The sequence below is a fragment of the Phyllopteryx taeniolatus genome, chromosome 16 (assembly GCF_024500385.1).
Source record: "Phyllopteryx taeniolatus isolate TA_2022b chromosome 16, UOR_Ptae_1.2, whole genome shotgun sequence".
Lineage (NCBI taxonomy): Eukaryota > Metazoa > Chordata > Actinopteri > Syngnathiformes > Syngnathidae > Phyllopteryx > Phyllopteryx taeniolatus.
In genome coordinates this window covers 15,435,744-15,459,281 of record NC_084517.1, presented here as the reverse complement: position 1 = coordinate 15,459,281, position 23,538 = coordinate 15,435,744, and the positions used below count along the sequence as shown (strand labels likewise).

Sequence of the window (23,538 nt, the reverse complement as noted above, 5' to 3'; positions counted from 1 at the left end):
GTGGATGAAGAGGTGGGCGTGCGTGAGAGAGAGAGAGAGAGAGCGAGAGAAGGGAGAGGAGGGGTGAGTTACGCATGACCACGTTAATTGGAAGACGAGGAGGGGGCCTTTACCTTAATTGACTTTATTTCATCGGTGTGCAATTGACCTATTTGAGCCACTCGTTCCTTTTGTGGTCATTTGCACATACCTCGTGGCCTCTTTTAATTAATCGGCTTTTAGACGGTTGCTCGGCGCGCGCGCAGCTCAAGCGGCTGGCTGACTGCGCCATCTAGAGGAAGTCATGCGGTGGTGCCTTGACTTGCGAGTCAATTTGTACTGTGCCCTAACCCAAGCTCGAAACTCAAATCAATCTGAAATCTAGTTTCCCCATCGAAAGGAACTGAAATACCATTCACCCCCGAAAAACACTGCTATTTTGTGTTACCTTTTTAATTAAAACAAAATAGCATCTTAGTGTATGAAAACAATAAAAGAGAATAAAAAAATAAACAGTTTAAATGAAGTGTAGCTTCTGTACATAGGGACAAGCATAAAACAAACATACAGCGCTGTGAAAACCTATTAGTCCCCTTCTTCGTATTTTATTTTATTTTATTTTGTATTTTTTGCTAGGTTCCCCACTTTGTTTAAAATCATCAAACAGATGTCAATATCAGACAAATATATCCCAAGTAAACATAAAATGCATTTTTTTTTTAATGGTGATGTTATTTATTAAGGGGGGGGGGGAAAACTATTCAAAGCTACCTGGTCATGTGTGAAAAAAATGATTAAGGATTATGTTTACGTACATATTTTGACAAAAAAAAAAAAAAAATCCCAAAAGGAAACATCTGTAATGTTGGTGTGAAGCTCAAGGCCCAGGAGCCAGATCCGGCCCACTATATCATTTTATGAGGCCCGCAAAAGCAAATCAAGTGCATCAACTTCCATGATTCTTGCTAAAATCTGTTCTAAATTTCAATCTGTCGTATGTAATAAATGTGGAGATATTGCAAAGACAATTTTTTTTATAACAAACTTCTTGTTACAGTATCTTGAACAATATTTAAACAAAAAAATATCCTTGACTTCTGATTTCAAAACTAGTTATCCATTAATTTATTCTGTATATGTAATAATATGATTAGCCAATTAAACATTTATATGGTTTCACGGTCAGAACGGCCCTCCGAGGGAATCCGTAATCACAATGTGCCCCCGTGACAAAAATGAGTTTGACACCCCTGCTGTAAAAGAAAATATATTTATTGCTATTGTTTCTGTGGATGTTGATGGAAGTAAAAAACTGGAAACAAAAAAAAATAAAAATCTTGGAAAAAATGGTAGCAGGACAAATAAAACAAATTATTTATCGGGAAAAAAAACCAAAGCAAAACAAACCACGACCAAATAATGTAGTTTTATGTTGGTGACATTTTGACACTGGAGCAGGCTAATTCCATTTCCTTTTCTATGCCTAATGGACGTCCCAGAAGATTCCATTGTATTATGCCTGAGCAAAGGAATCAGGATTTTGTAACATCGACAAGCCAATGTTGTATTGCCTCTCACACAGAGGAATCCCTGCCCCAACAAGCAAGGGGGACCTCTGATCCATGAGGATTAGAGCGTCCGGGAACGCCATCTGTTACGCGTTGCTATGCCTCACTTATCCTTTTTTTTTTTTTTTTTTGAGGATGCTTGAATATCTACATGCTTTGTTTGTGAGATTCAAGGCGAGCAGGTGGGAGAAAGAAAGAGATGCTGAATTATTAATGAGTGCTCCACAAGCTTCTGCGTCATACGATACGTACATTAGGGCACACATTCTACAGGGGGACAATACTGCCTTTGTCTGCTTCACCTTGGAGAAGGTGTTCACTTCTTTATCTCAAAACCACACCAAGGACTGAAACAGCTCGAGGTGGCTTTGATTAACCTTCACGTCACTGCACAACACAATATTCATGGATTGAAAGTTAACATACACAAGAACCTTTTCTGATGTATTCTGACATTCTGAAAAGAAACACAATTTTCTGTTGCATCGTGACATGGTAACAAGTTTTTTGTGCGATTATTTTCCCAAACTGTATGGCTTTGATGGCATTTGAATTTTGATGATATACTATATTTGTATTGGGTTGTTCTTCTATTGCTGCGTTGGCTGTGTAATCAATTGTATAGTAGGCTTTTTTAGAGGACATTTCAATTGCCTTTCTTTCCCCAGGTGTCCTCCAGGGTTCAGTGCTTGGTCCTCTACTTATCACCCTTTACATCCTCCCACTTGGTAACGTTGCTAAATTTCCACTATAACGCTGAAAATGGCCAGATTTACATTGCCACCAAATCTTTCACCACAGTAAAAATTGCCTCAATGTAATAAAATCCTGAATGCAAAGATTTGTCTTCAATGCAACTTTGACAACACTGACATTATCATCATATGAATGTCTCACAAAAAACAAATTCAACCACACCTCACATAACTTCACACTTTCCCTGTTCCCACACATTCGCAACTTTAGTGTCATTTTTGACCGCAACGTGCCATTTGAGCTACATGTCAGCCAAGTAACCAAAAGTTACTTGGCTGACAAAAACAACAACAAAAAACTATAAGCAGTTAAAAATTGATTGGAATAAACGGATACTATTTATTGTACAGAACAAATACTACAAATTAGGTTGTGAAATGTATGTCAGTGCTTCTGATAGTGTTTAGGCCAGCATAAAGTTTTTTGTTTTTGTTTTTTTTGTAGCCCTCACGGCCCCCCCACTAAGGAACAATTTCCCTAATCAGGCATTGTCATAGCATTGAAACGATCACAACTGGACTTTTCTGTTTTTTTTGTCTCTCATTCAAGCAGGTTTCATCAGTTCATACACAAGGCAGTGAAAAAAAATTAAAACAAAATTGAAGTAATCTGTCACATATGTTGAAACAAAAAGTTAGTTCTTGCTAACATAGTTTAGTTTAAAAGCACAACAGCGAGGTTCAGTGCTCTTACACATTGACACACTCATACAAGCTTCACACAAGGCAAAAGCTTATACCTTACCTAACATTTTATGGCATTTTCCTGGTTAGTCTGAGATAATTATAAACGTTTAAGCAGCACCCCAGTAGGTTACCGTCTACTTGGCCTGCACTCTCCGGACAATAATGCATCGGATTCGAGGGCTGAATATTGTGTCCAGTCAAGGACATATAGCCTACATGTTTAATAACATAAATGACTTAAAACTAATTGTAATGTTACCAAAATGCTAAGTTTATTATTTTTTTTCTTATCAATGTCAACGTCGCTTCTTCCGTCCAAGTCCGCATTGCATGCATGTACAAATCAGATTCATTTATCCATCCATTCTCTGTCACTAGGGTCGCGCCTACCTTAGCTCAATTAAATTCAATTATTAAATTAAATCATTTCAAAATGAAATATTTCAGTTTGGCACAGTAAAGTAAGAAAATGACATTTAAATCACAGACTAAACAAATTTCAACATTTTGAATTAAAAAAATTATAATTAAACGTGTGACAGCGTTGTTAAATTTTGTTTCCACTATATTTATAAATAATATGTGAATGGTGGAATGCAAAACAACAGTCGTTAAGATGCCTTGCTGAGTCGTTGGGTGAAACTGACGAAGCCTGCTCGGAAGAGAAGCCAAACGTCAGAACAGACCAGTTACGACTGATTCAATGAAATGGAATGAAGTGAGTGAATGAAATGACCTGGATGAATGAGAATATTCACTGGCATCCTTCCCCAATCGAACTTCAATGACATTGTAGATTTGCACCCATTTTTGCACATTTAAAACAATCGTTCAAGTCATTCTGATGGTATTTCCGTGCAAAACTACAAACTGGATAATACATTGTGTTCTAGAAACAAAACGTATGTCAGTGTGTGTGCGTGCGCGCGTGTTTGATTGCGTGCGCGCGTACAAGACCCACAATGCCCCGCGCGCAGCCAAGATGGAAGAACCCAGCAGCTGCAGGAGAACAATGTTTTGCCTCTAGATTTTTGGGGGAAAACGGACGCCGAGAGTCAACGACGCCGGCCCGAACGAGCGGCTTGTGGTGGTCAGGCGCCGGTAAGAGACGCCGGTAGGGTTTAAAAAAAAAATAAAAGTCTAGTTCAAAGCGGCTCCGTCCGGGAAAAGTTGAAACTTCTCGTGCGGGACAGACAACAAAAGCTGGCCGCCGCCGCCGCTAGGTTAGCATTGCTAAGCTAATGGGACCGAGCATCATTGTTCGCTCGGGACTTTTGTTGTGGGTCATACCCCTGTTGGCTGCTCCATCATCGCCTATGCTCATTTCGGTGTCCGCTGGGACCGAGTCGCCGGCTCTCATGAAAACCGTAAATATGAATGATCAATTGTGATATATTTTTTTTACATTTAATTAAAAAAAAGGTCGCTGCTCGTTCGTCCTTGTGTTTTTTTTTTTTTTTTTTTTTTTGTCCTCGAACGTCCTCTAAAATCAACAAATGTAACTGAAAAGATAACTATTAGACAGATACGTTATTAAAGCTCCTGGGCATTGCTCGTTTTTTGAGGGAGGGCGGGGGTTTCTGGAGGTTTTGAGTGCCGTGTCGAGGCTGATATGCGGTGCTCAAATGCGTGGCCACATTAATTATTGTCCCGGATCACAAAGAACAAGACGCGAGATGGTTAGCATAATGTTAGCCTCCTAGCTCATTGCCTCCGCCGAGCAGCGTGATGAAGCCTGGGCGAAAGTACCACAGTCCATTTCATTTAGACTTTTAATAACCCTGAAAGTGGGTAATAAGATTTAATAAATGGGAGGACTGGATTATTCATCATGAGCTGTGGACGGGACCACCAGGGTTTTGCAAACTGTGGTTTGGAGGCAAAGATTGGGTCCCAAGTAAATTTTTATTTGAGCAGAGTAGAATGCTGTGATTGTTCTTAATGGTTTTCCTTTGATTGTGTTATATTTGTGGCCTATTAGTGTTTTTCATACAAATACTTACTGTAATTACAACTTCATTATTGTTTTTGTGTATGTTAGTAGTAAGAGACCAATTTTGTATGAATTTTGGGTTACATTGTTGCCATAGGAATGGAACTTTGTGGTAAAATGATTATCCCAACGTAACGGGTACAATGAAATGTTATGTCAAAACATTGGTAGTAACTAAACGCTACCCTATACTGTACTCATTATTCACCATTGAAATCCACTTATTGAAATCAGCATTTACCACCAATGATTTGTATTCGGACACAATCTATAGTAGCATGTCGCACCACTGATGTGATGTGTGTATTCCGTGTAATCACACCAGCACTCATTGGCATATAATCCTCATGCAAATAGGATGACTGGATCAGACACAAACCGTAGCGCAGATTAACATTCGATGGGAAACAGGGAATAATCGCAGCGTCCCGCCAGACAGGAAGCTCTTGCGTTTGTCCCTTTGCCAGACTGCAGCCCTTTTGTTGACCCACAAATCATCACGTTTAATCCGTCTGAAGCCTCTTTTGCGCAGCGATCCCACAAAATTGCAGCATCAGTAAAGAGCAGGCGTTTATCAGTCTTTTTCTTTTTTTTAAGCACAGAACTCTGGAACACCTGATCATGCTGCAATTTTCACACAACAGAAGCCTCTTTTGCACGCAGATCATGCAAAATTGCGGCATCAAATCACAGCCAGGCTAAGTGATGCTCCTCACAGTTTCTGACATAAGTTTCAAAAGTCAACAAATAAAACAAATGTGAAACTAAAAACAAATGGTAAATAAGTGATGTTGTTATATATTGTAGTGGTTACACAATGACACTGCATCATTGGATGTGGCAACTCTATTTGCATGTGGAAGTCATATGGCAACACTGCCAAGACAAACAACGAAGATTGACTTATTGCTCATCTTTCAAAATACCAAATTCTTCAACGGCATACACTCTTACATTACACACATATAATGTCCCCCCTCTGTTACGGCCATGCTATCAACTCAGAATGCAGAAAATGAGGAGAACACAGGGAGGAAAACAATGGGAGAATGTACCATTGTCAACCATTATCCTATAGATCAATGACTGCAGACCGCTGCAGGAAATGATACAATTTCACTCAAATGGCGCAAAAATTATTGATAATTTAGTACAAATAATGTACCTTTGTCTGTCTGTGCCAGCAGAATATAGAAGTGTGTGTCTTACTTCAATTTCAGCAAGTATAACTAAACAGCCCCAGTAAATTTGTGAGTGCATTGGCGCAAGATCATCGTTATTTCAGTATTTACAGTATACTTTTTGTAGCATTTTATATTTGGCAATGGTCCTGAGAATTTCTAATGTAAAATACAGTAGAACCCCGATAGAACGAACTTATGGGGGGTATTTGGATATAGCATTATATTGAAGCAATTTTTTTTTTGAGGCAACCCATGCACCCATATTACTGTACAAAATTGTTTTGTCGGTTTTTTTCACGGCCTAAAATTCCCAGTACAGTATGTTATTGTAAATAAATACTGAAAAAAGTTTGAAAATATTTGAAAGTTTCACATTTTATCCACACTTACCACGCTGGTGTGTTTGGTCATGGTGACATTGTTAACGTACAGTACTCATCGTAGGCTAGTCGCTTTCATGAGCCGTGAGAAGTTAATGTGCTTCCAAATCCCTTGCAAATGGTTTAACCAAAAAAAAAAAAAAAAAACTGTACCCAAAATGGCATGATACAGACTCCAGAGACTTGTTTTGTATTCCTCAGAGTTAACACTGCCGCCTTGACACACTGCGTTGCGCTCTTCGCACAATAGACAGTAGACGTAACCATCATGACATGGCTGCCATGTCAATGCCAATGGCCGCCACATAGGCATGTAAGGCACTTCTTTTGGAATTGGATCTGTTACCCGGAAATACGTTACTCCCATTCTCTGCCTGCATTGCACCAGAGCGCCAGTAAACAACAGCGGCCAATTCCGGAACTAACAGACTTTCTCAACGGCACTATAAGTGACAAATGGAAACTATTTTTGGACACATTGTTCAGTCTTGACGGTCCGTTTTATCCGATATCTGTTATATCGGGGTCCGTTTTATCTAGTTTCCAATGTACGTTCCATGCTTCAGTAAAGGTTGGGAAGCACGAGCATGGATTATTTCTTATTTGTACTAATTAGGGCTGCACAATGAATACAATTTTAATCGTGATTGCGGTTTTAGCTGCCTGATCATCGGCAATTTTTTTTACATTTAAAATGCGGGCATAAGTGCTCCATTTGCAGCAGTGCCTGCAACCAAATCAGCAAGCCACTAGAGGGCGAATACATGGTTAAGGCTTTATTAAGCTCCGGCACTGCACGCCGGTGCCAACTTGGAACTTGGAACTTGGAAGAAAGGCTGCATGTCACGTCATTAACAATTGTTGTAGCGGCTGCCTTGACTTCAACTTTTTGGGTGGCCTGACCGCAATGAAAAAATGCCGGGAGTAACTAAATAGGGGAATCACAACTGACGAGGTATTTGCAGTTTGTGACCGGGCACGACTGACCAAATGGTGAAGCAGAATAACGGAGACGTACTACCGGGTGATTGAAAAGAAACTCCCTATTTTTAAGTACTTGTAATTTATTTCTGAACTATAATGCTTACAAGAAATGAGCATGAGAAGAAAGTGTATTGCATGAAGTTTTATTTAAAATTTGATATGGGTGCCAGCATTAGCCACCAGTTTCTCAACCCGCCTGGGAACCGCATTAACTGATTTCACAAGGAACTCTTGTGGGATGGAAGACATAACTTCTCGTATTCGCCCTTCAAGTTCTTCCAAAGTCGTTGGTTTGGTCGAATAGACTTGCTCCTTTAATCATGGAACATACACAAAAAAATTGAGAAAAATATTAGAACATATGAATAAATTATGGGTATTTTATAATAGGGAGTTACTTTTCAATTACCCTGTATATTGACGATATTGACAAAGGGAATTTTTAAATGAAAAGTCGCTGCTTGCAGCCTAATGTTATTGCCCTCTATGCATTAACTGTATTTGCTTCCATTACGTTGCAATTTGTGCACTTTGTAATAGCACACATATTAGTTAAGGCCTCTTTATACTCCCGTGCTCTTGCGGCCGACAATGGCCGCATTGCATCACGTGACCGACGAATTGGCCCGCGCAGCCCCTCTGCGTAGCTTGACGCACACACGGCAAAAATTGTTGCTGCACGTCGAACGCCGTGGAGATCATCGCTCGTGATTGGTCCGTTTTAGTCACATGCTGTGATGACGTACTCAGTGTGCCCCTTGGTTCTACATACCATTTACGCCGCCGCCTTCTTGATCGATCTTGCAGCATAATTAAACGTATCATCTGGTCATCTAGGTCCATTTGTTCTAGAAGACGCTGTTCCACGGTGCCCATTGTTGCTGTTTTGTTCCTTGTTACCGAAAGGAAAGTAAAAACGGCTGCTGGAAATGGCCCAAAAAAAATGCAGAGGAAACTCCACCATGTGGTGTCCTAGCCAATACCAGACGTAGCGACACGACCGACTTGGAGGTGAAGTGCAGTACATTTTCAAAACTGGGCGGGTGGGTTGCGCTCGAGTACAAAGGCAAACTACACGCGGGACAGCAACAGTGACATCAGTGCGGTTGCTGTCCGCACGTGTATAAAGCATTAAGCCCTTGCTAAGGTTGAATTTTTGGGATACATGTTTTCTATCATCTATCATTTATTCTTATTTAAAGATTCTTTTCAAACTGTTACATATTGTTTGTTAAAAAGTAGTGCAATAAAGATAGGTTTTTCCCTAACGTGGAATAACCGTGATTACTTATCATGAATACAATATTGATAAAAACAATAGTGATTATTTGGGCCATAATCGTGCAGCCCTGGTACAAATCATTATTGATTATTGCATTGATTGTCGTTTTTCCCGGCAGGATGACACTGACTAGTACATCGTAGGTTTTCCCCACCCACTCGCCAGCATGAGCATCATTCAAGACAAGCTAGGCAACGACTTCCTGCGCCCCAACGGCGGCATGGACGCCAACTTTGGCGCGGGCATGATCATGTTCAGCCACCTGCCGCCCGTCACCAGCTTCACCCGGCTGCATTCAGTGGGGCCGCAGGAGATGATCCTGAAGAAGGAGAGGGACTCGCCCGACTGCAGTGGTGGCAGCATGTCAGGAGCGGGCGACTACGTCCATGCCCTCGGCATCAAGCAGGAGAAGGTGTCTGAGCATGACTACCGCCTCCCGTTGTACCCGGGTGCACTGGTCAAGAGCCCCGAGCTACTGGAGGTCACCGTCAGTAACCAGAACCTGCTGGTGCATGAAGTCAACATGGCCAACGTGAGTACCACTCTGGTCTGTCTGATTAAGTCGGGTGTTACCTTCAGTCTGAAATCGGAGCTTTCTTCTCACCAGTTAACCATTGTTCTAAATGTCCTTAAATGTTTTGTCCATCTGTATATTGACCTGTCTGTCTATCTAACTATCTGTCCATGTATTTATCTAGCGGGCCGGCTGTCTAGCTATCTCGCTCTTACCTACCTACCTGCCTGTCTGTCTAGCTCCCTAATTGTCTATTTTCCTGCCTATCCATCAGTATATTTATACGTATCTACATTGAGCTAGTTCTCCAGCTACCTGCCTGTCTGCCTGCTTGTTTGTCTCGCCATCTGTCCAGTAAGCTGCTTGGGATCCATCTGCCTATCTACCTACCTATATGTTTAACTACCTTTTCTACCTGCCTGTCTATGTACAGTGGGGCATGAAAGTATTTAGTCAGCCACTAATTGTGCAAGTTCTCCCTCGTACAAAGATGAGAGAAGCCTGTCATTTTTATCATTAGTATATGAGAGACAAAATGAAAAAAAAAAAATCCATAAAATTACATTGTCTGATTTTTAAAGAATTTATTAGCAAATATTATAAATAAGTATTTGGTCAATAACAAAAGTTCATCTAAATACTTTATGTACCCTTTGTTGGCAATGACAGAGGTCAAATGTTTTCTGTAAGTCTTCACAAGGTTTTCACACACTGTTGCTGGTATTTTGGCCCATTCCTCCATGCAGATCTCCTCTAGAGCAGTGATGTTTTGGGGCTGTCGCTGGGCGGCTCATTTTCTGAACCGCTTCTCCTCACTAGGGTCGCGGGCGTGATTTGAGTCCCTGGCGGCGTAGTGTGTTACTGATGGTAGCCTTTGTTACTTTGGTCCCAGCTTTCTGCAGGTCATTCACTAGGTCCTCCGGTGTGCTTCTGGGATTTTTGTTCACCGTTCTTGTGATCATTTTGACCCCACGGGGTGAGATGTTGCATGGAGCCCCAGATCGAGGGAGATTGTCAGTGATCTTGTATGTCTTCCATTTTCTATTATTTGCTCCCACACTTGATTTCTTTACACCAAGCTGCTTACCGATTGCAGATTCAGTTTCCCCAGCCTGGTGCAGGTCAACAATTTTGTTTCTGGTGTCCTTTGACAGATCTTTGTTCTTGGCCATAGTGCAGTGTGACTGTTTGAAGTTGTGGACAGGTGTCTTTTATACTGATAACGAGTTCAAACAGGTGCCATTAAGACAGGTAACGAGTGGAGGACAGAGGAGCCTCTTAAAAAAGAAGTTATAGATCGGTGAGAGCCAGAAATCTTGCTTGTTTGAAGGTAACCATATTTTCCACCATAATTCTTAAAATTCTTTAAAAATCAGACAATGTGATTTTCATTTCCCCCCCCCCCCCTCATTTCGTCTCTCATAGGTGAAGTATACCTATGATGAAAATTACACGTCTCTGTCATCTTTTTAAGTGGGAGAACTGGCTGACTAAATCCTTTTTTTGCCCCACTGTATCTGTATAGGTCTGTCTGTCTACCTGTCTGTTTGTTTGTCTGTCTGTCAGTCTACTTACATGGATATAAAAAGTCTACACACCTCTGTTCCAATGCCAGGTTTATGTGATACGAAAAAAGACCAAGATAAATCATTTCAAAACCTTTGTCATCATTAATCATTAATTATAACCTGCTCATCCCAAATGAAAATAAATAAATTTCTTTAGGAGAAAAAAAATACAATAACCTGGTTGCATAAATATGGACTTTTTTGCAGCATCTTTAGCTTATAGTGAAGTACTTATTCTTCTTTTTGTAGGAGTCTATTAGTGTGGATCAGCTTGATGTGGCAATAATTGCACTCTCTCTTTGCAAAAACACTCCAAATCTGTCAGATTGTGAGGTCATCTCTTGTGTACAACCCTCTTCAGATCACCCCACAGATGTGCGATGGAAATGTTCATAATTCCCTCGACCTTGTCTAAGGCCCCAGTTGCAGTTCAAGAAAATAAGCCTTCAAGCATGATGCTTACACCCCCATGCTTTCACCGCGTGCCGAACGCCTACCTACAGTATTTTGGTGATGAGCAGTGTTTTTTGCGCCAAACATACCCTTTGGACTTAATGACCAAAAAGTTCAACCTTCGTTTTATTGGACCATAAACTATTTCCCACATACGTTTTGGAGATTTCAAGTGTGATTTTGCCAAATGTAGCCAGGCTTAGATGCATTTTTTATTTTATTTTTTTTGTAAGATAAGGTGGACCCTGGCCCACTGCCCAGACATATGAAGAAGATGGGAGATTGTTGTCATATACAGTGGGTACGGAAAGTTTTCAGACCCCCTTAAATTTTTCACTCTTTGTTATATTGCAGCCATTTGCTAAAATCATTTAAGTTCATTTTGTTTCCCACCTTAATGTACACACAACACCCCATATTGACAGAAAAAAAATAAACCGCAAGTGTTGAAATTTTTGCAGTCAGTACTCACCCAAAATTTCTGCAGCTCCTTCAATGTTGTTGTCGGGACTTTTGACAGTCTCCCTGACCAGTTTTCGTCTCATTTTTAATCTATTTTGGAGGGACGTCAAGTTTTTGGTAATGTCACTGTTGTACCATATTTTTTCCACCTGATGAATGTTGTCGCTGTGTTCCATTTTATATTTAGCTCCTTGGAAATTCTTTTGTACCCTTCTGACTGATTTCTTTGAACATTGAGATCCCGCTGATGCCGTAGAACCTCTTTGTGGACCAAGATGTGACTACAAAAATGGCAGGAAAAGCCTAATAGAACATCAGAACTTTATGTGGGGTTAATCAGAGGCACTGGTGGAAGGTGTGTGCCGACTCCCATTTAGGGAGTTCAGTCATTTAGTTAAAAATACCTCTCCCTAAAACAGCCTAAAATTACCAATAATAGACAACTAGTACTGCAGCTGAGTAAATAAACCAACCACTTTAAGAGGAAACACAATGTGTGACTATGATTCGTAACTATTAATTTCCATAATCCACTCCCTCTCTTGATCACTCATTTTTGGCATCTGTGACTCACTACACACTCACTGGCACCACATTATGTACGCCATAAATACATTAGGTTGTGTATGTTGTGGCTGGCGAGAGAACACAAAAAATGCAGACTGTAGAGGCTCTTGTATCATAATAGCTATAATGGCGTAGATCTACTGAATGCATGCAAAATCAAAACGAGCCTTATCTCACCTCATTCTTTCTCAACCCTCCTCCCAGTGGGTGAATGATGTCACGGTGTTGAGTGAATGAAAACGCCTCGACTCGGCACAGCTGTCTTGTCGGTGCTCACACACTTCATTTGCGACGTCTTTTGTGCTCATTCAAACACAAGCGCACACTTGTGACAATGTGGGCAGCCTCCTGAGGTTAAGCCAATGTGAAATGTCGTCTGCACATTTACATATAAGTAAATATCAATAAATAAATAAAGATATAAATTTATTTGTCCTTCATACTTGTGGTAGTTTAATAAAGGAACTAATTGAAGTGTTCAAGTCCACACAGATGTTTTTAATTATTTTATGGTCTCTGATGTTTATGTCCTTGCTTGCAGTCTGATACAAAAAGCCCTCGTGGTGAATTGTAGGTCACTTATCCACAGGAGGGCTGTAAATTTAGGCCGTTGTTGAGCTAACTCGCGCATACAACGCACTGAATGCATCTTGTGTGTCTGTGGTTTGTTTTTGTTCACTTTTTATATAATCAACACAATTGTTTCATTTTAAGATAGAATGTATTTTTAAAAGCAATCTAATATAGACAAAGACCTACTGAAAAGGGGGTAAAAATGTAGAGAATAGTTATCTTACAACAGTAAAGCATTTATTTATTTATTTATTTTGGGGATAAGCAGCAGTAATCATGACAATTAAGCTCTTCATCTTTTTTTTGAGAAAAGTAGAAATCTTAAAATGAGAAGGTTTTCAAAATGTTTTCTTTCAAAAAAAATCTTATTTTTAGGAAAAAAGTAATCTTAAGACTAAAAAACAAATTATTTATGGAGGAAAAAAAGGCATTTTATGATGGAAAAGGTAATCAAACGAAGGAGGGTATATTTCAACAATATTATTATAGATATTTTTATTTTTAAGAAAAAGCAGTAATCTTTCAAGTAAGATACATATTTCTTATAGCAAAAAATCTAGTATTAGGTAGACTTTACACCGATTTTATCGACCTGAGCGGTATCGGCCGATAATTAGCATTTTATGCTGCTCGGCTTGACTGTCATAATTCGCCGATCGCTCCGCAAAAGACATTTGCTCCATGTCGCCATCGTGCACAGTATATTTGAATCCAAAAGTTTATCTTTAGCCTTGTCACGTGTCTTTTGACGTAGTACTGTAAATTTCTGACAGCCAATGAAGTTATTTATAAAAAAAAAAAAAAAAAAATACATCAGCAGTGTGGGACAGACCACATAATGCTGCTCTTTCAGGATTGCACTATGTTAGACTACTGCAATAAAATATTGTATTCCGATACCATCGCATCCCGTTTTTTTACGATCATTGCGCTTTATCTTGTCAACTCAAATGCGACCGGATACACTCGTTACCGTGGCGACGACAAGATTGGATTGCGCTGACTGTATAATAAGGACAAAATGGGGGAAAACGTGTGTTGGTGGTCACCGGTGCTCAGGACAGGAGAGGACGTGCGTTTAAGGATTGCTTGAGGTATGTTCACGTACTTTTAATACGATACAACTCGCAAGCAGGCAACAAAACGTTATGTAGCCTCGCAAGCTACTGCTAGCACTGACGGTTGTACGTAAACATGCCGCTGCTCTGTCGAATCATGCTCTAAAGTTTCGGTGTGGGTGAAGTAATTTAATTACAGTAAGTTACCACCCATTATTTCTGTCATGTTGTAATGTTGGTTTGACCTGACTGATTAGAATACACGATCTGACTAGAGCAGTGATTTCCAACCTTTATGGAGCCAAGGAACACATTTTACAATTGAAAAAGCTCACTGCAGACCAACCAACAAAATGTCACAAAAAGTGGATACATTAATTACTGTATTTACTTCCTGCCATGTAATAGAAGACCATTCATTTGTTCTGTCTGTCACTATGCTTCACTGGCATAGAGGAACAAAGATACATTCCTTATTGTAAATATAATTTTTTGAGCAATTAAGTACACGTGTATACAGTAAATGAACAGGTCTTTTAAATGGACACATTCCTCCATCTTGTGATCTGATCGGTTATCGTTTTCGGCCCCAAAATTCCTGATCATGTAATGCTTAGTATTAGAAGAATTTCACTTTAAATTCAGTTAAAATTTTAGTTTTTCCCCTTGTTAAATTTTGACTTTAATCTCATTTTATGATTTAAAAAAAAAAAAAAAAAAAAGATTATTCTCTAAAGTGTTCTGACTTTGTTCTCACGAAAAATCACAAATGTCACGCCGACGTTTTTTGGAGCCTGCTCCGTCGTTGAATGAAACACTATGTATGTGTGTTGCGTCTGGCTCTCACGCCGTCCTCCTTTGTCATCCTGGCAGCTGCCGAGTCAGTTAGGAAAGGAGCCTGCTGGGAAGAAAGGTCGTAGGTCAAACGGTGATGGACAAGAAGGCCGGCCAAGGAAGAAGCGGAGCGAGGCGAAGGTTTGACACACTTAGGTTTTACAATTAATTAAATCTAAATAAAATCTGATGCCTGTTTACATCCCATGTAAAAAGTAATGCATTGTTGTTTAAGTCACATTAAACAGAAAATAATGCAATTTTTTTCCAGCCTGTTGTGACAGCACAATAACTGTTAGCTGAACTGTCAGTCTCCGCCCTGTTGTTTTTTGTGAATGACTCGTCCTAAATCATTGTGCCAGCGCTGTGCTCAATATTAGCCAACTGTCAGTGAGGAACACTGCACTTTGAGTCCAATGCAGTCAAGTGGCAGCAACAACAGAGAAACTCATTCCCATGGTTCATTACTGACAGCGCTTGACCTACATTGTTTACATTGAGAAAAATCTTTTTGCCTCATAAGACATCGATCGGTCGATCCATCCATCCATTTTATGTACCGTTTATCCTCACTGGGGCGTGCCGGAGCCTATCCCAGCTATCTTCAGGCGAGAGGTGGGGTACACCCTGAACTGGTCGCCAGCCAATCGCAGGCCACATAGAAACAAACAACCAGTCGTGTAATAGAAATAATCCATTTCAGGGTCACTGGCCATTATAAAACATTTAATTGTGTTTTCAGTCAGATTTTGACATTCTTGGTAGGAGTGTAAAAAATAATTAACCTGTTAATTTTTAAGATAAAAAACAAAACAAAACGCATGCTCCCACGTCTTTGAATTTGAGTCAGTCGGGGGTGGGTGTTGGGGTGGTGGGGGGGTTCCAGTCCAGTTACATAAAAAATGACTGGTTGCCTTTTGCAATAGGAATCAAAAATTGGTTCTCTAGTAAGGCCTCTCTTCCGCTCACCTTTATTCGATGTGCCTCTCAAGAGGTGGCAGTTTCTAAAAAGTGGGCATTCCATAATCGTACGGAAGGTATTTTGCAAAATCAGGTCAAATATATTCTTTTTTACAGAACCTTTTTTTTAAATTATTATTGTTTTTGTTTTAATGTTTTAACTGAATTAGTTTTGGATCAACTTGAATGCAAAAGGACCCCTGTAAATATTCCCAATGGTAGTCGACAGTTTCCTAAGTCACTCTGTACTGTATCTGTATCTTGTCAGGTATGCATAAACTGCATTAGGCCTGCCGCAGACTGTGCGATGCGGTCAAACCCGATTGGACCGGACCGTTGCATAAAAATGAGAGTTGTCAACTCACATTTAGCGATTGGATATATGGACGCCCTGAACAGCGAGCCTGTATAAGCATTTGATGCTTTATATACAGTATATTGTACTTGATCACATTTCTTAAACCATAAATAGATACATTAATAGTTAAGGAAGATGTCTGTTGACAAATAGAATCGACGTGGGCGAGAGGAAAAGCGATCTCTCCCATTCATTCGAACGTAACCAGCTCAGTTCGTACGGCGCGTGTACATTTTGGTTAGAGCGTCAGCCTCACAGTTCTGAGGACCCGGGTTCAATCCCCGGCCCCACCTGTGTGCAGTTTGCATGTTCTCCCCGTGCCTGCGTGGGTTTTCTCCGGGCACTCCGGTTTCCTCCCACATCCCAAAAACATGCCTTAATTAGAGACTCTAAATTGCCCGTAGGTGTGACTGTGAGTGCGAATGGTTGTTTGTTTGTATGTGCCCTGCGATTGGCTGGCAACCAGTTCAGGGTGTACCCCGCCTCCTGCCCGATGACAGCTGGGATAGGCTCCAGCACGCCCGCGACCATAGTGAGGAGAAGCGGCTCAGAAAATGGATGGATGGATGGATGGATGTAAAACACAATATTTTATGCTTTGTATGGCTTTGGAGCGGCATGGCTTGCTTAAAACCTGTAAATGTATTATTTTGCGTGAGTGTATTTTTCTCATGTGAAAACGTATGTGCATTTTGATTGGCTGAAATCAGTGACGGTGTGTGCCGGAGATTTCAAATTTTGAATCATGGCAAAACCAGTGGCAGACTGATTGGCCACTCATGAAAACAGTTGCCAAACCACACGTACTGGCGACAGTTCAGTCAGGTTCAGCCGTGTCGCTCGGTGCAGCCTTTAAGGGTCTCATATTTTGCCTAGTTGGACCTCCATAGAGGGACTCTCTCACATGGACTTAGTATAAAAGTGTCAATTTGATTTAAAAAAAAAAAAAAAAAAAAACCTTGGTTTTGTCATATTCGTGTCCAGAAAAGCCCCCTCTGACAGCTACTTCTGTTTGACCCAGTTTTGTATCTTCTTTGGCTAAGCCTGCCCCCTCTCCGCTGATTGCTTGCCTTTATGTAGATGACCCACTTGCGAGAAGATGCGTGTTTGTTATGTTGATGGCGCTGGCTCGGGGGCGGAAAGGGGGAAGGCGGAGATCTTCGCTAGTGACGTAGATAAGCTTGAGAAATTCGAATGACCTGATTTCAGGCCTCTCGGCAGAAAAAGTCTGAAACTCATGAATGTATGGATGATTTTAATTCATATTTCACGTTTACTGAGGCACTATAGAGACAATATTACATCCAAAATACTAGAAAACTTCGTTTGGCAAATTATGTCCCCTTTAAGCTTTGCGATTCCTTGGCATGCTTTGAGAAGTAAGTCTCCTACTCCCCCCTTAAGGATCCATAATAGGCAGGTCCACATTGGACTTGCTGTGTCTTCTGTCCAAAGTTGAAAATATTAGAGTTAAAGCAAACAAAGCCATTTGTATTATTTCTTTCCCTCACCCAAAGAGACTCAATGAAGAGTTGGATCGATAAGCCGTATTGATTAATACAATCAGAATTGTTAAATTCTTATCAATTGCTTTCCACCGGCAGAGTGACAGTAAGTGAGTGAGAGAGACATGACATCTGTAAAGTCCAAGTTCAGTTCTATACAGTATGGAATCATTTAGACTAATTAAAATTCACATTCTATTGCGATATAGATTTAAAGTAAGTGTATTTATTTGTGTGTGTAAATTTATTCAATTTCTAATCATGGTTACGTCACACCTTTCTCCTCTGAGCCATCGCTGGTGACTTTCTGCAATACATTGTAGAAAAAAAAAACCTCATCAAAAACCCAAAGAAAAAGCTTTGCAAAACTGACTTGTAATGCTCAATGAACTGAGGTTTAATGGCAGATGTATAACGCTAGTGCCGCTGATTATATATTTGAATGTTGTTTATATAGTCCATGATGGATGGAGATGGGGGCAGCATGTCGCCGGGGAACAAACCTCACATCTGCGAGCACTGCAACGCCGCTTTCAGGAGCTCTTATCACCTGCGTAGACACGTCCTCATTCACACTGGTAACGCGCACATTATTATACATAGAACTGACAGCTGTCTCTAATATTTTGGCTGTAAGCGTCATGAGAAAGTCAAACTATCTGGTCTAAATGTTTTGTCTTTTTAGGGGAGCGACCGTTCATATGCAGCCAGTGTAACATGAGTTTCATCCAGAAGTACCTCCTCCAGCGGCATGAGAAAATCCACAGTGGTGAGTCATACGCACTGACCATATATTGTCCATAGACTTCCTGTCTAAACTCTTGTTTGTTGATGTCAGGAGAGAAGCCATTCAGCTGCGATCAGTGCAACATGCGCTTCATCCAGAAGTACCACATGGAGAGACACAAGCGCACACACAGTGGAGAGAAGCCCTACAGATGTGAGAACTGCCAACAGGTGCAACATTTTTTCTTTTTCACTGTCATTGTTCGGTTGCGGAATGAAATAAACTTAATGTGGGAAAAAAACCTTGGGGGGGGACTTGAAACCCTAACCCTGTCTTCAAAGCTTAATTTAAAAGCCTGGCCTGAAATTCAAACCCTTGTTTGAAACCCCAACCTTAGCTTCAAACCTCAATTCTAATTACCACCCTTTGCTTAAAAACTTAAGTTGAAACCATAATTAGAGACCCTTGCCTCGGCTTGGACCCGGACCTATGCTTGAAACCATAACCCAATTTGAAATCATTGCCACACAGTGTACACTGGGATGTAAAATAAAGTGCAGTGATGTTAATGGGTGTTGTAGTGGGTATAGCTAGCTGAAATGTAATAACAATAATTTGCACCCATGGGTTAAAAATGCAACCCATGGGTTATAAATAACACAGCATGTTTTTTGGTCCCACTCAGTTTTTTTCCAGGACAGACCGACTGCTGAAGCACAAGCGGACGTGTGGAGACGCCCTGAGGAAAGTTCTGGATCCTAGCATGCTGGACATGGGTTGTGTTGACATGAGCGGCTATGGGATCACCCAGGGAAACGCGGCAGCAGGCAGTGGAAGAAAAAAAGGCAGGTCCAAAAATCCTGGCGAAGGAGGCACTCGGAAGAAGAAGAAGGGGGACGCTGGGTTGAGAGTACCTCACATTCCCACAACTGTCAGTGGAGCCTACAGCGTCCACGATTACTCAGTGGAGAATGAAACCGTGTCCTCGTCCACAGAGCCGGGTCCCAGCATGCAACACCAGAGCCGTGCCCCCAAGATGCCGTTCAAGAAGGCCCATCGAAAAGGTCCGGAAAAGGGCGTGAAGGTGGATTCGATGGAGCACAGTGTGGATCCCATGCCGACAAATGGTGGCAAAGTGGGCAACAACAACAACTACGACGACGCCATGCAGTTCCTCAAAAAGCGGCGCTACCTCCATAACGTCACGTCTTCAACAGGAAGTGGCGGCACCGAGTACGACTTGCTGTCCTCGCATCCGACAGTCATCCAGATGACGGACGCTGACTCGGGTCTGGACAAGTCATCCGGCATTCCAGATGAGGTGCTGCAGAGCCTGCTGGAGCACTACACGCACAAGCCCGACGCCTCGCACCACCACGACATCCATTTTGATCTGGGCGACCACCATGTGGAGGAGCTTCAGCCCGCCTCGGCCGAAGACCTGGACGCCAGTCCGTCCGGCGACAAGGGTGTCATGATGAACGAGTACTCACGCTTCCTTCTGCAGGCTCTGGAGCGCACCAGCCATAGTGCCGGCTTCCCCCTGGCCACCCAGTCTTCCGGACCCTTCCTTTACTCCGAGTGCGGCTTCGGGTCATCGGGGGCGGCCGACTCCTCACCTCAGCACGTCTTCCACCTCCTGGATGCCACTCACCACCACCAGCTCACCCCTTCGCAGGAGCTCAACGCCTCCGCCACACCGCCATCATCATCATCCTACCAGATCAGCCCGGCGGACCTCAGCGGCCACAAAGAGGGGCCACCTGCCAAGAACGGTGCCACTGTTATATTCCCGATGGCATCCAAAGCCGCACCCTACCAGATAGAACATTTTGCACAGGCTTTCGGCTCGCAGTTCAAATCCGAAGAACGGATAAGGACCCCCGTGTCCGACTTCTCAGGGTACAGCAGCTTGCTGGCCGACGTCGGCGAGCCCGCGAGCTCCGTCTCCAAAACACCAACCAGCCAAAGCTTCAGATGAGACCACGCCTCAAAGTTAAAACCTATTTTATTTGATTTATTTTTTATTTTTTTAATTATTCTGATGCCATGTTTGTGCCCACTCCTCTTTCACACCAGACAATTTCATGTAAATGTCCTTTATTTTTATTTATGGAATACAACCGTGACAGTGCTTTTAAGTAAGTGTAGTATTATTTTTATGATGATATTAATATGAATATTTTCCACCAGCCGGCTGACTTGGTGTGAAATAATAATAATAATGGTGGCAGGGAATATTAGCCCAGGATTGAGAATGCAAAAAAAAAAAAAAAAAAAAAAAAAAGAGAGACAAAGTATTACTCAGGAAACAGGACGTTGCTGACATGCTGAATGAGTGTGAACACTGAAAACACTTTCTCTTAGGCAATATAGAGATTATGCTGTCTTTTCTTGACCATACTTAAATATGATCTATTGATATATATTTATAAGAACATATATATTATGATACAGATTTAATCACGGTGGCCATCAAGGAACAAGGACTGTTTCTAAGGTGAAAAACTTTTGTTTTTTGTTTTTTTTTAAGGGCAAAAGTGATGTCATTTGTTTTGTTTTTTGACCAGTAGGGGTTGGTATTGGACAGCATTTGGAAAAGCCTTTCTTTGACTTTGATTATCTGCCCTATTCTTCCTCTTCATTTCCCCTCTACCAAGTAGTGTAAGGGCCACACTGACCACAACAAAATGATACATCTATGGGAATTAAGTCAGAATAATAACGAAAATTACAATTTGGGGGTTTGGGGGGTCTTGAGAATGAAGATGTGTTTTAATTGAACGAATATGAAACATCTTGTCACTCAAGATGTGACAATTACGGTACCACCACTTGTGACTTTGTCCTTGTCAAACTTATCCATTCTCTCCAAATTCTCCAGCTTTTTTCTATGCATAATATGCTGTAATTTTTCTTGTAAAACTGCAAGTCGTAAATGTTTTCGGTTTATTCTTGTACAATTGTAACCTTTTTTCTTGAAACATTTCTGCATCGTTGTGAAAAAAAAAATGTTCTTGTAACTTTATTCATGTAAAATTGAAACTTGTGGTATGTCTATCCTGTGAAATTCCAACTGCTTTAACAAACCATGAATGGACATTTTGTCTTAATATTCCACTGATATTGGATTTTTTTCCCATAATTGTGGTTTGTTTAAAAAAAAAAAAGTCTCACAAAAGTACGGCTTTAATATAATATGTTATTCTTTAACATTTAGAGCGCTTCTCGTAAATTACCTTTGAAATGTACAATAACTGACGTCTGTCAGCTTTCAGACTTTCCCTTGAAATAGTAAGATTTGCCTATTTTCACTTTTTCTCATCATAAGACTTTCTCCTTGGAACATGGTGGTGGTGTGGCCCTCATATTCTGGTCGTCTTTCAAGAAATCCAATGAGCACTTTGAGCCGTTTTGCATCAAGTCAAACGTTTTTGTTTTGAATGTTATGACGGATTACGCTTTGGTTCGGTATTTGGGAGGGTCAAATGTTTTTTTTTGTTTTGTTGTTGTTTTTAAATCGTAATTTTTCTCTTTCGTGCGGGAGGATTTATGTCAGGGTGATTTGGGGTGGGAATTTTAATTGGGATAATGTAAATGTGATTCCGACCCTTACATGTTTTAGTTAGCCAATTTGCTCTTCTGATTTGGTGTTTGTGATGAAGTTGCTAAAACAGGCGGCCCTGCGCTAAAACGAAACAAAACAAACAAAGGACAGTACTGGTATGCATTTCAGATTTGTCCCGGTAGATAAATTGGCTTGGTTAGTAAATATTAAATGTAATTTCTAAATGTATTTATGCTTGGGATTTTTTTTTAATTGTAAAAAGTCTTCCATTGATTGACGTTGGCTGAAAATTTTCCTCATATACCTCATATCTATATCAATTGTATCTTGAGAGATGTGAGGATAGCACATCTCATTGTTTACAAGCCTTCATTTTAACACTACTTTTTAAAATGTGACCCATTTTTGTATGCCTATTTTACAACAGCCAAATGTCATAGCTTATGATGTCACCATTTTTCATTTTTATTTAAAGTACTTGTGACTCGCTTCACTAAAACTGCCTGTCCAATGAATTTAAAAGTGATTAGGGAGAAAACAATAAAAAACTGTCATGAAAAAAAAGCTCGAAATGTGTTTGTCTTTATTATGAGCCTCTGAACTTTCAGTAACTGAATGCCTTTGACTGTAAAAGATGGCGTCTGGCCTGGTGAATGAGAGCAAAAAAAAAACAACCCATGATATAAATTTAGCTATGTAGGATATAAAAATCCACAACACTGTGATGCGAGAGACGACATTACTGTTAAGATAGAACATAAATGACATGTAAACACCTATAACAATACAGTGATTCTCAACTGGTGTGGAAAGCAATAGCCTTTGACAGTACAGCAAACGCATTTAAAACAGCATCTAAAAATATATATGCTGTATGGTTATTCCTAAAAAAAAAGGAATAACTTGGAATAACTTTCTTAACTTGAAAGCGGGCTGTGACTTTCGCAACAACAGGAATGTGGATACCAGGGTGACAACAGTTGGGAAACCCTGACAGAGGGTTTGATAAATTACATGCAGGGAGTGTTTGTTCCTTGTAAAAAATAAAAAAAATAAAAAATCTTAATCTAATCTAAATCTAGCCACAGTGGAGGCAAACATCTCTTCAGATTCAACACAAAGGGAAAAAGTTCAAGTATGTAATTTCTTAAATTACATAAATATAAAACGCCTGGCTAGTGTTATTTCTTTGGCCTTCCATCGTACAAAAAAACCTTTGTTGAAATCTTGATGACTTAAGTTTAACGCTGCTTGATATGTTGGAAATGAAAGAACACATTCTTTTATATATATATATATATATATATTTGCTGTCCAACGAACAGTTTTGTATCTCTAGTTGTGTTTGTTTTTATTAGAAAAAATTGAAAAGCCTATCCTGTATCTCCAAGTGTATTTGTATCTTTTGATCCTAAACATGAAAGTAACAACATTTTTCTGAAAAGAATATCTGAGGACTGGGGTTCAAATCCCAGCCCCACTTGTGTGGAGTTTACATGGTTTCTCCGGCTACTCCGGTTTCCTCCCACATCCCAAAAACATGCGACAAGTTCAGGATGTACCCCGCCTCTCTCCCAGA

At 40.6% G+C, this 23,538-nt stretch overlaps 1 protein-coding gene across 2 annotated transcripts; it reads left to right on the top strand.

Moving 5' to 3' along the window:
• The first annotated feature begins 3,952 nt into the window (after positions 1-3,952).
• znf281a (zinc finger protein 281a) lies at positions 3,953-20,556 on the top strand. Of its 2 annotated transcripts, none has more exons than XM_061749630.1 (7): positions 3,953-4,090; positions 8,931-9,344; positions 14,881-14,982; positions 18,122-18,242; positions 18,350-18,433; positions 18,503-18,621; positions 19,077-20,556. In XM_061749630.1, the coding sequence occupies exons 2-7, from the start codon at positions 8,979-8,981 to the stop codon at positions 20,370-20,372; spliced, it is 2,088 nt and encodes a 695-aa protein (XP_061605614.1). In that variant the 5' UTR covers positions 3,953-4,090; positions 8,931-8,978; the 3' UTR covers positions 20,373-20,556. The 2 variants fall into 2 exon arrangements, with proteins under 2 accessions (XP_061605614.1, XP_061605615.1); XM_061749631.1 differs by lacking the exon at positions 3,953-4,090 and adding an exon at positions 4,161-4,356.
• The last annotated feature ends 2,982 nt before the right edge of the window (positions 20,557-23,538 follow it).